Source organism: Rhinichthys klamathensis, unplaced genomic scaffold (genome assembly GCF_029890125.1).
Source record: "Rhinichthys klamathensis goyatoka isolate OS25496 unplaced genomic scaffold, OSU_Roscu_1.1 h1tg000003l_1, whole genome shotgun sequence".
Lineage (NCBI taxonomy): Eukaryota > Metazoa > Chordata > Actinopteri > Cypriniformes > Leuciscidae > Rhinichthys > Rhinichthys klamathensis.
In genome coordinates this window covers 5,569,950-5,582,998 of record NW_026606556.1, presented here as the reverse complement: position 1 = coordinate 5,582,998, position 13,049 = coordinate 5,569,950, and the positions used below count along the sequence as shown (strand labels likewise).

General features: G+C 38.6%; 1 protein-coding gene across 2 annotated transcripts; it reads right to left on the bottom strand.

The window, feature by feature from the left end:
- Positions 1-12,832, bottom strand: ncoa4 (nuclear receptor coactivator 4). 2 transcript variants are annotated; one of them, XM_056250124.1, is made up of 10 exons: positions 12,689-12,832; positions 8,590-8,716; positions 7,766-7,906; positions 6,468-6,556; positions 6,044-6,152; positions 4,590-4,661; positions 4,374-4,505; positions 1,869-2,828; positions 295-387; positions 1-192 (listed from the first exon to the last, which is right to left on the bottom strand). In XM_056250124.1, exons 2-10 carry the CDS (start codon positions 8,713-8,715, stop codon positions 187-189), a joined length of 1,728 nt encoding a protein of 575 aa, XP_056106099.1. In that variant the 5' UTR covers position 8,716; positions 12,689-12,832; the 3' UTR covers positions 1-186. The 2 variants fall into 2 exon arrangements, with proteins under 2 accessions (XP_056106099.1, XP_056106090.1); XM_056250115.1 differs by lacking the exon at positions 12,689-12,832 and adding an exon at positions 11,235-11,389.
- Between the last annotated feature and the right edge of the window lie 217 nt (positions 12,833-13,049).

Below are 13,049 nucleotides of genomic sequence, written 5' to 3'. Positions count from 1 at the left end.
AAAGGCAAAAATACAGTAATTCCCCAGCATAAACACTCCCTCAAGTGATGGTGTACCAAAATCTTTCAGTCTCTAGAAGATGAGAGAGAGAGCGAATCCCTAAAGAGAACGGAAGAAAAATATTGTGCAATAATCAGCGGTTAAATGGTGCTAGAGTAAATCTCAAAAAGCCACTGGATGTTGCCTTCAAATCTGAAAAAGAGAAAAGAAAATGGTTTTACTTCCTCTAAAAAGCTTTACTTAAAAAAAAAAAAAAAAAAAAAAAGTGTTCATATTTACATCATCGCTTCTCACCTGTGTAGCGGTGTGCTGAAGCCACTTTTCTTTGTCCCCACTGAGCTTCATACAGGAAAACAGGTCACATACTGTGGGTAGGCCAAGCCTTTCCTAGACAAAACACAGGAAAACATGGTAAGGAACGATTGAAGGCATGTATATCACCAAATTTTAAGTTCTGATTTTAGAGAGACATTCTCAAAGCCTGATAGTATGGATGGAAATTGCAAGATGGTTCTTTAAAGGGATAGTTGAAGCAAAAATTAAAATTCATTCATCAATTCATGTTGTTCCAAACCTGTAATACCTTCGTTCATCTTTAAAGCAAAAATAAAGATATTTTTAATGCAACCCGAGTGATTTCTGTTCCTTCATTGAAAGCTTATTCCACCAAAACTTTGACTCTTCAAAGAGTTTATAGACAGTAATCCAATCGCACGTCAAGCAACTGCGTTGAGCTTTCAACTACTGTGCACTTTTTGTATGCGTTAATGCTTATGTGCGAATCAAATCCTAAATTAAATCTGTGATCGTGTCTCTTCAGAAGTCTTGATTCTACTCGATTCATATGGACTACTTTTACAATTTCTTTATGAACTTCTTGACGCATCAAAGTTTTGATTGCGTAGACTTTCAGAAATCTCTCGGTTTCATTAAAAATCTGTTCATTTGCGTTTCGAGGATTAACAAGTCTAATGGTTTTAGAATGAAATGAGGGTGAGAAAATGATTTCAATTTTTGCGTGAACTATCCCTTTAATAAGTTTGTGTTATACTTTTTGTTTGTGTGTTATCACTGTAAAGCTGCTTTAAAACTATGGGTCTCATTCATGAAACATTCGTAAATATACGAGTAAATATGAGAGTGATTTGCGCGTAAAGAGACCTTCCCGAAAACTCTTCTCCTGATTCACAAATACTTCGTAAACGTCAGATGTGATAGCGAAATGTGTGTGTGTGTTAATGAATTCCAATCAATTGTAAATGGGACGCGGGTGCACGCTCATTCAATTACCATAAATCCCGCCCATATATCCGACTGACAACTATAAATGGGCATCATATTATGACACCAAACGGAGGATTTCAACATGGCTTCTCAAAAGCGAATGATAAAGAAAAATTTCTCAGATGCAGAAATCGAAGTTTTATTATCAGAAGTTCATTCATAACACCACATTTTATTTTCAAGCGTAGGCTACAGTGGCGTATCAGGTCCTAAAAAAAAATAGGACCAGCATATTACAGATGCAGTTAATCAAAGTAAAAAGAAAAACCGTATGCAATTACTATATATAATATTTTTTCAAAATGCTGTGTAAATATGTGCCCGATTAAGGTGAATTAAAATGCAGCCTTAGTTATTAATGAGCAAAACATTCGGATGTTAAACTCACTATTTACGCGTGGCTGGGAGCAGGTGTAGATTTCTTTCGTACCAACTAACATTTGGAAAATACGAACATTTTAATGAATCCGAAAATTTAAGCCAGAATCACTTTACACACGATTTACACAAATTCGTTCTGCTCGTGTTTCATGAATGAGACCCAATGTGTATGAAAAAGCGCCATATAAAGATATCAGCCTCACCTGTGCACTGGCCCGCTTTCGTAGAAGCCATTTATCCTCCTCGAGGTCTTTTGTGTTCTCGCTCTCTGGCTTGTTTGGCGTCTCAGTGGTACAGCTAATGGACTTCATCGCTGGCAGAAGCCAGTTCTCCGACTGCAAAGGCTTCTGGACGAAGCTCTCAGGGTCTGAGGATTTGATGTGCGGGGTCACCCAGGCAGAGAGGGACGACAGGGCCGGGGATTTGGGACTGTTGCTCGGGTGCAGCCAGGCCTCTAGGATGGCCTGAACTTTCTGCTCCTGCTCCTGCTGGTGGCTGGCGGCTTTGTTTGAGGCGTTCTTACTGACGGGAACCCCGTTCTTATCCCGACCCTCTTTCTTGAGGAGCCAAGCGCTAAGAGCCTCTTTTCCACAGTTTTCATCACAGACACATTGAGCGTAGCTGGCACAGGTTTCATTGGCTTTGCAGGTGGTCTCGAGAGGGATGGTCTTGTGAAGCCACATCTCGATGGGATCGGGGTTGGGAGTGCTGGCAGCGGATGAAGGCGGAGTCTTTAGGCACTTGAGCTTTCCGAGGTTCTCGATTTCCACGGCTGTGGTGCGTGTGGGACAGCACGAGCCGCAGTCAGACTTTGGTAGCCAATCGCTGTAGGAGAAGCTCTCGTAGAAGGGCTTGATGATCAGATTGAAGCGGTCAGCATCTGATACTTGGCTGGTCTTCTCTTGCTTGATTGGGCTCGGACTGGCAAGCCAATTGCTGAGTTCTTCCTCCTCAAAGGTGTCGTCCACTTTTTCCTGCTGGTCTTCCAGTTCCACCTCGTCCAGATTTAAGTCGCTTTCCTCAATCATCTCGATCGAGAAGGTTGAGCTGCCGCTGCTGGTTCTCTCACGAATAGGCAATGTCTCCTTTATCAGCCACGACTCCAGGTCATGAAGCTGACCCCAAGCTTTTTGGAAGTCAAAGGCAGGTAGTTGTTGCTCTTCCTGTATGGTGGAAATAAATTTAAAAAATCCTCAGTGTGCAATTTCCTAAACGTCCATTTGACAGAAGCAGCAGAAGTGGCTTGTCACCTGTTTTTAAAATCTAAGCCATGAAAAAATAAAGGCTTTTTATTAGGGATGTCCCGATCCGATCACGCGATCGGAAATCGGGCCCGATCACGTGGTTTCAGACTCGATCGGAATCGGACGTTACCTCCCGATCAGGACTCGGATATATGTAAATTAGGGGTGTAACGGTACATGTATTCGTAATTATTGAACCGTTTCGGTTCGAGGCTTCCGGTTCGGTACGTATACAAACCGAACGATTCCTAGGACCATTTTTCCTGCAGACAAAATCCGCGCTGGCGCGATCACCACAACGTTGCGCAACATCAAATGGCAAACGTAATGAAAGCGGAACGAAACTGCGCTTCTCATTATATTGTGCTTCACGGAACATTTATCAGTTCGGACCAGCAACATCTGTGCAGCGCGAGATCAAGCTAAGAGATCCAGTGAAGAAAACATTTGAATTCGCCACTGAAGTAATAACATCGCTGCGAGATCTAGTGAGAAGCATTCACATTTCTCCGTTATTAACCGTAGATCTCTATTAGATCAAACAGCGCTGACGTGGACACCAGGAGAAATATTGTGCCGTGAATGAACATGGATTTAATGTTGCACTTCAAAACTCAAATATTATATAAATATATATTTAAATGTTATTTTTAATGTGATTACCAAAACATTATTTGTTCATCCTTCAAAGATTATAAACCTGAAAGTTTCAAGATGTAGGAAAACTCAAACTTATTTAAAAATAGTTTTTCTTTTAATAAATAGGAAATTTCTCTGGCATTTCTTTCTTTTTGCTGTATCGTATCGAACCGCAAATTTTGTGAATTGTTACACCCCTAATGTATATATATATATATATATATATATATATATTCTCATTATTTTTTTATACACTTTTAAAACATTTTTATTTTTTGTTTACATGCCTGCCGGGTATTTTAAGTTGAGGTGCTTTTTGTTTTTATATTAGACTTTTTCTATATTTACTGTTGCACTAAAGTCCAAAAGTGAAGATTTTATGTTATTTGTTACCTGATTGTTCAAGCTACCTCACAGAAGTGCTCTGTTTGTTAACAGAGTTGTTGAATGTTAAAATATGGTGAATTAAATAAAAAATAAGGAACATCCTGGATCTGTTTTTTCTCTCTTCTTTATTCTTTTTTTATGTATTATATAAGTATCGGATCGGGACTCGGTATCGGTAGATACTCAAAATCAAATGACTCGGACTCGAGGGCAAAAAAACCTGATCGGGACATCCCTACTTTTTATATATATATATATATATATATATATATATATATATATATATATATATATATATATATATATATATATATATATATATATTTAAACCAATTAATTGTCTTGGATTGTTTTTCTTTGGACAGAAGTAGCACTTTAGCTACAGTCAAATAAATAATTCAGCGGTTCTTAACAAGTCGGTCACAAGTCTCAGCTTACCTGAGACTCCTTGGAAACAAGCAGCCAGTCCTGCGGGTTTGAGCTAAAGTGGTCTCTTACAGGAGCGCTGCTCACTGCACGGTTCCCTAGAAGCCACTCAGCCAGAGGTGTGGCCCGTTCAGGATCTACTTTCTAAGTAAACAAGATGGGTATTTAACATTGTATGCACATATGAGCAGAAAGTTAGATTAAACAAGTATAATATCAAAAACAAACCTGTTTCTTGAAAGAAACTGGGCAGTCCTGAAGAAGCCACGGTCTCTCAAAAGAGCATGAGGTCTCCATTTGCTGCAGCAGAGAAGAGTTATGAATGCAGGTGCTTTGTGGAAGGGCACACACGTATTTATAGCAATGCTATGAGCACATAGTATTTTGACACTATTTACACTGTGGTCCTGTCAACAGTAAGTGAACTTTCAATCATATGTTAATAACGGGACCATATGTTCTATTAGAAAATGTTCACTCGAGTCTCACATCGTAGAAGCTTTAGGCTGTCTACACTGAACTGTATTAAAATAATAATATGTGTAGATAATAGGGGTGTAACGATACACGTATTCGTATTGAACCGTTCGGTACGAGGCTTTCGGTTCGGTTTTCGGTACGCATTTTTGAACCGAACGGTTCGTTGGGCCATTTTTCCTGCCGACCAAAATTTCGTTATTTCAAATGAAGGCGCGTCACGCGTGGCAAGCGCGCTCATAATGTGCGTGACCACAACATTGCCCAACATCAAATGGCAAATGTAATGTAAGCGGAACGAAACCACTCGTTATTGTGTGGTTGAAGGACCGTTTATCAGTTTGGACAAATACAGCGCGAGCCGATCTTAATCATCAGCACTGTTACTACACAGCCAAATCCAGTAAAGAAAGCATTTGAATTCGCCACTGAAGTAATAACATCGCTGCAAGATCTAGTGAGAAACATTCGCATTTCTCCGTTATTAACGGATCAAACAGCGCTGACGTGGAAACCAGGAAGAAACATTGTGCCATGAATGAACTATCCAGTGTCCACAGATCAGCAACATTCACCATGGGTTTACTGTAGTAACACTACTAACTGTAACCATGGAAGTTTGGCAGGAATAGTAGGCTATAATGCTTTCAAGTAACATTACATCGGTTTTATTTTGACATTATGAATACAATTGCTGCCCTCAAATGTTAATCTGAACTAAAATAAACCTTTGTTTATAACTACTACAATATTACATTTAATTGTGTCCAAGGAGCTGTTTTGTTTTATAAGCTCCTAAGAAAAGTCAAGTATAGCTCCATCATTGCTCAAAGTTAAAAAATATCATACTTTATGATGTTAGTTTTAATAAAAATATAATTAAAAAGATTAAATCAAGGAAATTTCTCTGGCATTTCTTTCTTTTTGCTGTATCGGAAACGTACCGAATCGTACCGAACCGAACCGTGACACAAGTGTATCGTATCGAACCGAACCGTGAATTTTGTGAACCGTTACACCCCTAGTAGATAAGTAGTTCTGTTTATCACCAAGTTTTATTGGTGCATATTAATGAAAGTGATTAAACATCATGCTTCATGTTTTCGTCTATTGAAAAAAGTGATATTGCTGTTCTGAATTTCTTGCCATTTGTATCAACCACAAGCCTTGGTGTCCAAAATGTGCATATCAGCAAGTCCACAAACCTGGGTGGCGATGGTCCCAAAGGATGTGATAGCTTGGCGCAAGGTGCGTGCATCTGCTTGGAAACTCATCTCTGGGGTTTCTTCAGGAGTCAGATTGAGCGAAGATAACCTGAAACGACAAAAGATGAGCCACATTTATCATCTACTTAGGCATTCCTCAGAGATTCACATTGATTGTGGGAGATTCAATCCACTACAGTGTCTTTGTTGACTAGCTTGAGTTCATTGCCATATCAGCATCACCGGCTATTACATGGCAGATACATATTAAACATGTAACAACACCATAATATTATAAGTATAACATAATTAAAACCAACTTATACAAACAAAAACAATAAAATAAATCTATTAAATAGTCTAGCTTGACGTGTAAACAGCATTTCATCACACTATAGCAGATTTACAACGATCGGTGTCTTACTTCTCCAAGCAGTTGGTGAGCTGGGTAGCAAGATTGTTACTACTGGAATACTCCAGCTGATGAATGAGGATGTCAAACTGGCCTTTGAGCTGTGAGAAACCATGAGAGAACAAATGTCATTTCAGCTTTAAAGTAACTCAACTAGAGCAGAACAGCTTAATTTCTCCTTTTTTAGATTAGAGTTTCAGTATCCAGAGTCAATATTTAGATTTAATTTCTCAGAAATTTCTCAATTGCTTCATAATACAGATCTAAAAAAACTACCTTTGCTTCAGTACCAAGTCAATACTAAAATAAAAAAATAACGAAACTAAACCAGACTGACAGATGGCTGTCTGCACAAATGATTAGAGCTGGGTTTCGATTCAAATTTCAAGAATCGATTCGATTCCGATTCTCAAGATCTTGAATCGATTATCATTATTCGATTCGATCCGATCTGATCCGATTTAGATAAGTGTTTTTGTTTTTTCCAGCTGTTGACTGTAGTTATGCAACATATTGATACTATTAGGCTATTATAGACATTTAACTGCTTGTTTTGAACTTCATGCATGTGTATTGAATGTTAAACAAGTTCATAATGATAACAAACAAGACTGTTTATCGTGGTGATGTGTAGCCTACAGAGGCTTCGCACAGACAGTGAATGAGAGAGATCGGCAGAGCGCGTGCGGATTACCTGCGTCTGTCTTTGAAGTCATATGGATTCGTGAAAAAGGTTGCCGTGTCAAAGGAAAGCGAAATATTTGTCGTATCATCCTTTTAACGTTCACGTCACGGGTATTTACTATAAATGCGCGTCAGCAGCAGCGCTGGTCAGCATTCCACAGCGCGAGGAAGCCGCGGGGAAATAAAATCAGCGAGTCACGCATTGAATCAATGCCATATTGGTCTCTAATAAGTGAAGCATCACCTTTAGCGTTACCCACGCGACGCATTGCTGCTCAGCTGAGCCTTGAAAAGTGGAACTCAAAGTTAAAAATAATTAACACCTTGTTACAACTCTTTTAATGAATCAGCTTTTTTGAACGTGTTCGTTGAATGAACGAATGACTCACTCAAAGCCCGTTGTTGTAACAGTGTGCGCGCTGAGTGAAAGCCTTTCAATGCGCATACAGGGATCTCCCAGTCGCGGCAAGTTAAAGTTCACGGGGAAAATGTAAGCCTATTATTAAATCGATCCTCTGAGTTACGGATCGATCTTTAGAAATTAATATGAAAATCGATTCAGAATTGGTGAATCGATTTTTTCAACACAGCCCTACAAATGATCAAACTATACATGTAAAACTCACCAAATGAAGCTGCTGTAGCTGCTGATGTAAAGTTTCTCCTTTGAGCTGCTCCACCAGATCGATCTGCTCCAGCAGCCAGACCTCTCGAGAGCGCAGGATCTCCAGATGTCTGCTGATACAGCTGTGCAGCTGAGACTTCACCTGGGAGTAACCAGACACGTGTGTGAATGCAAGCGGGTGCGAGTCTTGACGTGTCTGCCTTTGAAAGTGCTCAGATACAGAGCAGCTTTTAAAACTCCTGTTGAGGTGGATAAAACGACCCCACCTCCTAAACGCCTGCAATGATCCGAGGTCTACAATAATGCAAACAAGTTCCTTATTCACTCGAAACAGAGACACGGTATTATATTATACTCTGAACCGTGCAGCTGTTTTGAGAGATTATGGGCAAGCCCAATGAGGTTTCTCAACAGAGCTTAGGTGAATGAGCGTAAATCCTACAAACTATTTTTGAGACAATTTCTCAACTGTTAATACTTCTGAATTGGTTTAGCTGTGGTCTAGTAAGCCCTTCTCCTTTTAGACTACCTGCATCGAAATAGTAATTATTAACTCTGTCTGAGGTGACTAATTATTATGTCATATGCATGGATGTTTTCTTAAGTTTACAAGAAAATAATAGCTTATTGTGCACTGAGCTTAAAGCACATTATAAAGCCACAATGTTCAGAAAAGTCCGTGTTCACACCCACTCCTGGGACACTGAGCCTTTAATAACACAAGCATGATTTAAGTGTATAAATAAAAGATTCAAAATAAGTACTTTATCTGTTTTTATACATGACACTATAAACACACAGGGGTAAAGCGCGGGTGTTTCTCACCTCTCTGGAGTTGCTCTTGAGCTGAACGTCAGCTTTGATGACCCCAGTGATGGCCTCCTCCAGCTGGGCCCGGGCCTGAACACACTGCCTGAGGGCAGCCGTCTCTCTCTGCCCCACGGCTGACATGCTGCGCACAAGACAAACACGCCAGATCACATAAATGACACTCTTTTCTATTTCCAAATGACTGGTTAAAGGGACAGGTCACCCAAAAATTAAATTGGTATTTTCATGGTGAGGAAAAAAAACTATTTTTCACAGATTAAAGTCTAGTCAGACAGGTTTGGAACAACATAATTACCATTTTTTTGGGTGAACTTTGCCTTTTATCTGACCATAAGGTGGTAAAATATTGCATAACAGCATTCCAGTCTTTAGACTTCAATTTGTTGACATTTTAAGATCGTATATGGTGCCAATATTTGTGAACTTTAGCTTTTAACAACAGCAAAAAAAAAACATCCCTTGAGAAAGAATTACAGTTCCATATTGATTTACTTAGAAACACTGATAATCAGTCTGATAAACCTTTGTTTCATTCAATGTCCATGCTTTTGTACACGTTTCATTTGCTATAAATAAAATGTTTTATATAGACTACAAATCAGAAGTTTGACTGATTTTCTTTCTCATGACATTAAAAACCTTTTGAGCCGGACTCGGCTTATGCTTAAAGGCAAAGGGGTGGTATAATGCCCTTTTCAGAAGATGTCAAATAAATCTCTGATGTCCCCAGAGTGTGTATGTTAAGTTTTTAGCTTAAAATACCCCACAGATATTTTTATATAGCATGTTAAAAATGTCACTTTTTGAGGGTGAGCAAAAACGCACCGTTTTTGTCTCTGTCCCTTTAAATGCAAATGAGCTGCTGCTCCCGGCACAGGGGGCGGAGCTTCAAGAGCTTGCACTCACACAGACATGCACTGAAAACTTTTAGCCTTTTATGTTCAAACTGGAGTCAGAAAGATGGAGAGATTCAAGAAGTGACAACATTTCTGAATGGTTAGTTGTTGAATTTATGTAGCTTATGTGTAGTTATCTTCTAGTCACTGATTAGCATAATTCTGTCTTGATAATCTATAAATGGTGTTCCAGGGGCGGGGTTTATGTAAATTTTAGGGTTTGTGATGTCACTAACCCGGGAGGAAGCTTGTGTAGTCCCTACCAGCCGTTTGCTGTAGTCCTTAAAAAGCTACTTCTTTAAAAGAAAATATCTCCCTTTGCTTTGAACTTTGAGCGTCTTAACTTTGCAGATGTTAATGCTAAAACAGCAACATTACACACTAACTAAAGTTAAAGAAAAGTGACATTTTTATATTTCACGATAACTATATACATCTCGATAAAGCCATTTTTATTTTATTTTACTTATTAAAATTAAGAACAAAGCAAATTACAAACACAATAGAGCAGAGATACAAATTAAATTAACAGTTTTTTAGCTAGTAGGTTTATTTACATGTAGTAAAAAACAACAGAATAATCAAGTGTATAACTAAAACACTGAGTAGTCTTCACTGTAGGACTCAAATATGCGTGCGCTTCAGGTATGCGTCAGTGCTTGAGCACCAACCGCACTTATATTGGTATATATATTTACATACCGTGAAATATAGATCTCTAAAGATCGACCTTTATACCATGGTCACGTTATGTACCATCATACTGCCCAGCCCAATTAAAAACCCATATCAGTCGCCTTCAGCTGTGGCCTTTTTCCTGTGAACTCAAAGCCTCTGACACATCCTGCAAATATCTGTGTGTTAAGAGGAATGATAAGCGCCTGCCAAAGTTAGAGCAACACGTGACGTGTCAAATAATATCCAGCTGACAGTGTCTTAAGGGCAAGATGCCATGATTCCTGGAGCGTTCGTGCAAAAGAAACAGACTAAACATGTCCCAGCAGAGGAGGAGGGAGGGCAGTTTATACACCCATAACAATAAAAGGAAGAGCTGTTTAGTGTAGATCTCCAGACACATTTCTTATCATACTATTATTTTAATCTAAAAAAATCTAATGACTGATGGTGCAACAATATAAACATGTTATGTAATAAAAGCCAATAACAGAATTCAGAAAACAAACAAATCAGCAACCTCTGCACAGCATGAATTGGCCAGAACAAAAGCTTAGTGTCCACAGATCTAGAGCTTTCTATTCTGACAGCATGCTGGATTAGAAACCAGAGGAAAGGGAAACAAGACCATATTTGGATATCTTAATTAAAACAACTTTTGCAGGATCTTACATTACATACAGACACTTAACACTCTGGTTTCAACACAATAACGTGCCCTTATATGAGTACTACTGGCACTAACAACGTGTATTCAGTGTTAGCAGAGGATGATGATAATATCATCATGGTACTGAAATTAGCATTCACGTACAGTACCATGGTATTTAAGAGAATACCATGGTACTACCATAACACGTCAAAAAACAAAGTAATGCGACGGTACTTTATTTTTGGCTAGTGTAACTAATAAGTAACCATACGGACACTTTATAAATTGACCTTTTGCAATTATTAATACTAATATGGTTATCATGAGCGGCGTTCACGAGAAGTGATTTCGTTTACAATCTGAAAAGGCCTAGATGCATTTAAAACGTCATGTCAAAATACCGAATCGGTTCATACCTCTTCTTGTCAATCAAGCGATATACAACGGACGTCATTTTGATCCAAATGTGTAGCTTAGTTTGCGAATTGTCAATTGATGAAAGTCTATTTGTTCTCACGGTTTATTTAACAGACCCCCTATCCTTGGCTCACTGCGACGTCATCGCACACGTCACCATCAGCGCGGCCTCCACACGAGCCGGCTGATTCTGCACGTACACGGGGCCAACTCGCGGGGGCGCGCGACTGACGGCTCGAACAGAGGACAGAAACGACCCCAAAACACACAAAGAGCACAAATCTTAAAAAAAAAACACATGGTGCAACTTCTGTCTTAAGAGGAACCAAAAAGTGGAAGGAGGAACTGATACTTCAGTTATAAGGATTAAATGCTGATGTGTCTTTAAAAAAAAAAATACTGCAAAAATGCTGATATCAGACCTTCCAATGACCTTTGCACTTCATTAAGAGTTGACTGATAAACAAACTTCACTGGTATCACAGTTCAGTGTGTGAAAATCTCAATGACAATAATAGGTATAATTAATACCCTACTTCTTATCTTATGTGTATTTGTATTTAACTAGAGATGATGTAATCTTGAAAATGACATTAATATCTAGTGCTCTCAGTACACAAATACACCATGAGTGTGAGTCCAAATGAAGATAAGCAAAGCAACATCTGTACAAAACAATCAACCCAAAACTGAGGCAACTTTCATATGTAGGTGAAAGTTTCCTAACCGAATCTGGTAACATTATTTTCCAATTTCCAATTATTTGTGTCACATGTTGTATGCATTTATAATAGAAATAACATGCAACTGACCCTAAATCAAATCCTAATCCAATAGTAAGTACAAGTAGTTAATTTATATAATGTACCTAAATGTAAAATTTCACCATAACAACACCTTAAAACAAAGTGTAACGCCAAATTCTTAATGCTGCTCAAATAACTTAATTCTTGCATGTAATGTTAATTGTTATGATTATTTTTTTGCACTTGTACACTATCTTTCATTAACCAGACTCCATTTGTAATCCCAAAATTCAAATGCTTGATAGAGAATATTACGCAACATTTGAGCACGGACCAAATGTACACTTTTCCAAGACATTTAAGCAAAATAAAACAATGACTGAACATCTGAAGCGGACGCTGCAAATATACCCTACAGCCCGCCCGTCTGTAGCCCCTTAACAAGTCACATTTATCGAGGACATACTGACCTAAATCCATCATTCGTAAAAATATACATTTTAAAGTATGTCATTAAAACGATTATCATATTACATATACACTTGTAAAGATCTTAAACACATCACCAAAACACAAAAGAAGAAAGTGTGATTGGTTACAAAATGGTGAGCTCGTGCACTCTCCCCCTCTTTAACCCAGATTAACATTCCGACGCCGTATTAGCTAACAGTTCGACTATTTTTACAACAAAACATGTTATTACATACCTGCACTACCTGGTACCCTTTTATGGAAATGAAATGTTATTAATATAACAAAGCCTTCGGGAGAAAGCAGCGCCGCGTCCTCTCATGCGTTAGGCTACCCAGTATCAGCAAAGCTAATGTCAAACAAGAATCGGATAATGACGCGAGAGACCGTGACCTCGCGATATTACGATTGCGTTCTCAAACGTGATGCTGCCATCTAGTGGCCATTGAAAGACATTTAGATGAAATCGATGGAACTAAATTTAAGATATTTTAATAGCTTACACTTTGAGTACACGGGCCGGGGTACAGTGCCCCCTCAGAAAATTGTACAGTTACTAATCATTTTTAACTTCTTTTAGACTTTTAAACTTCTTCT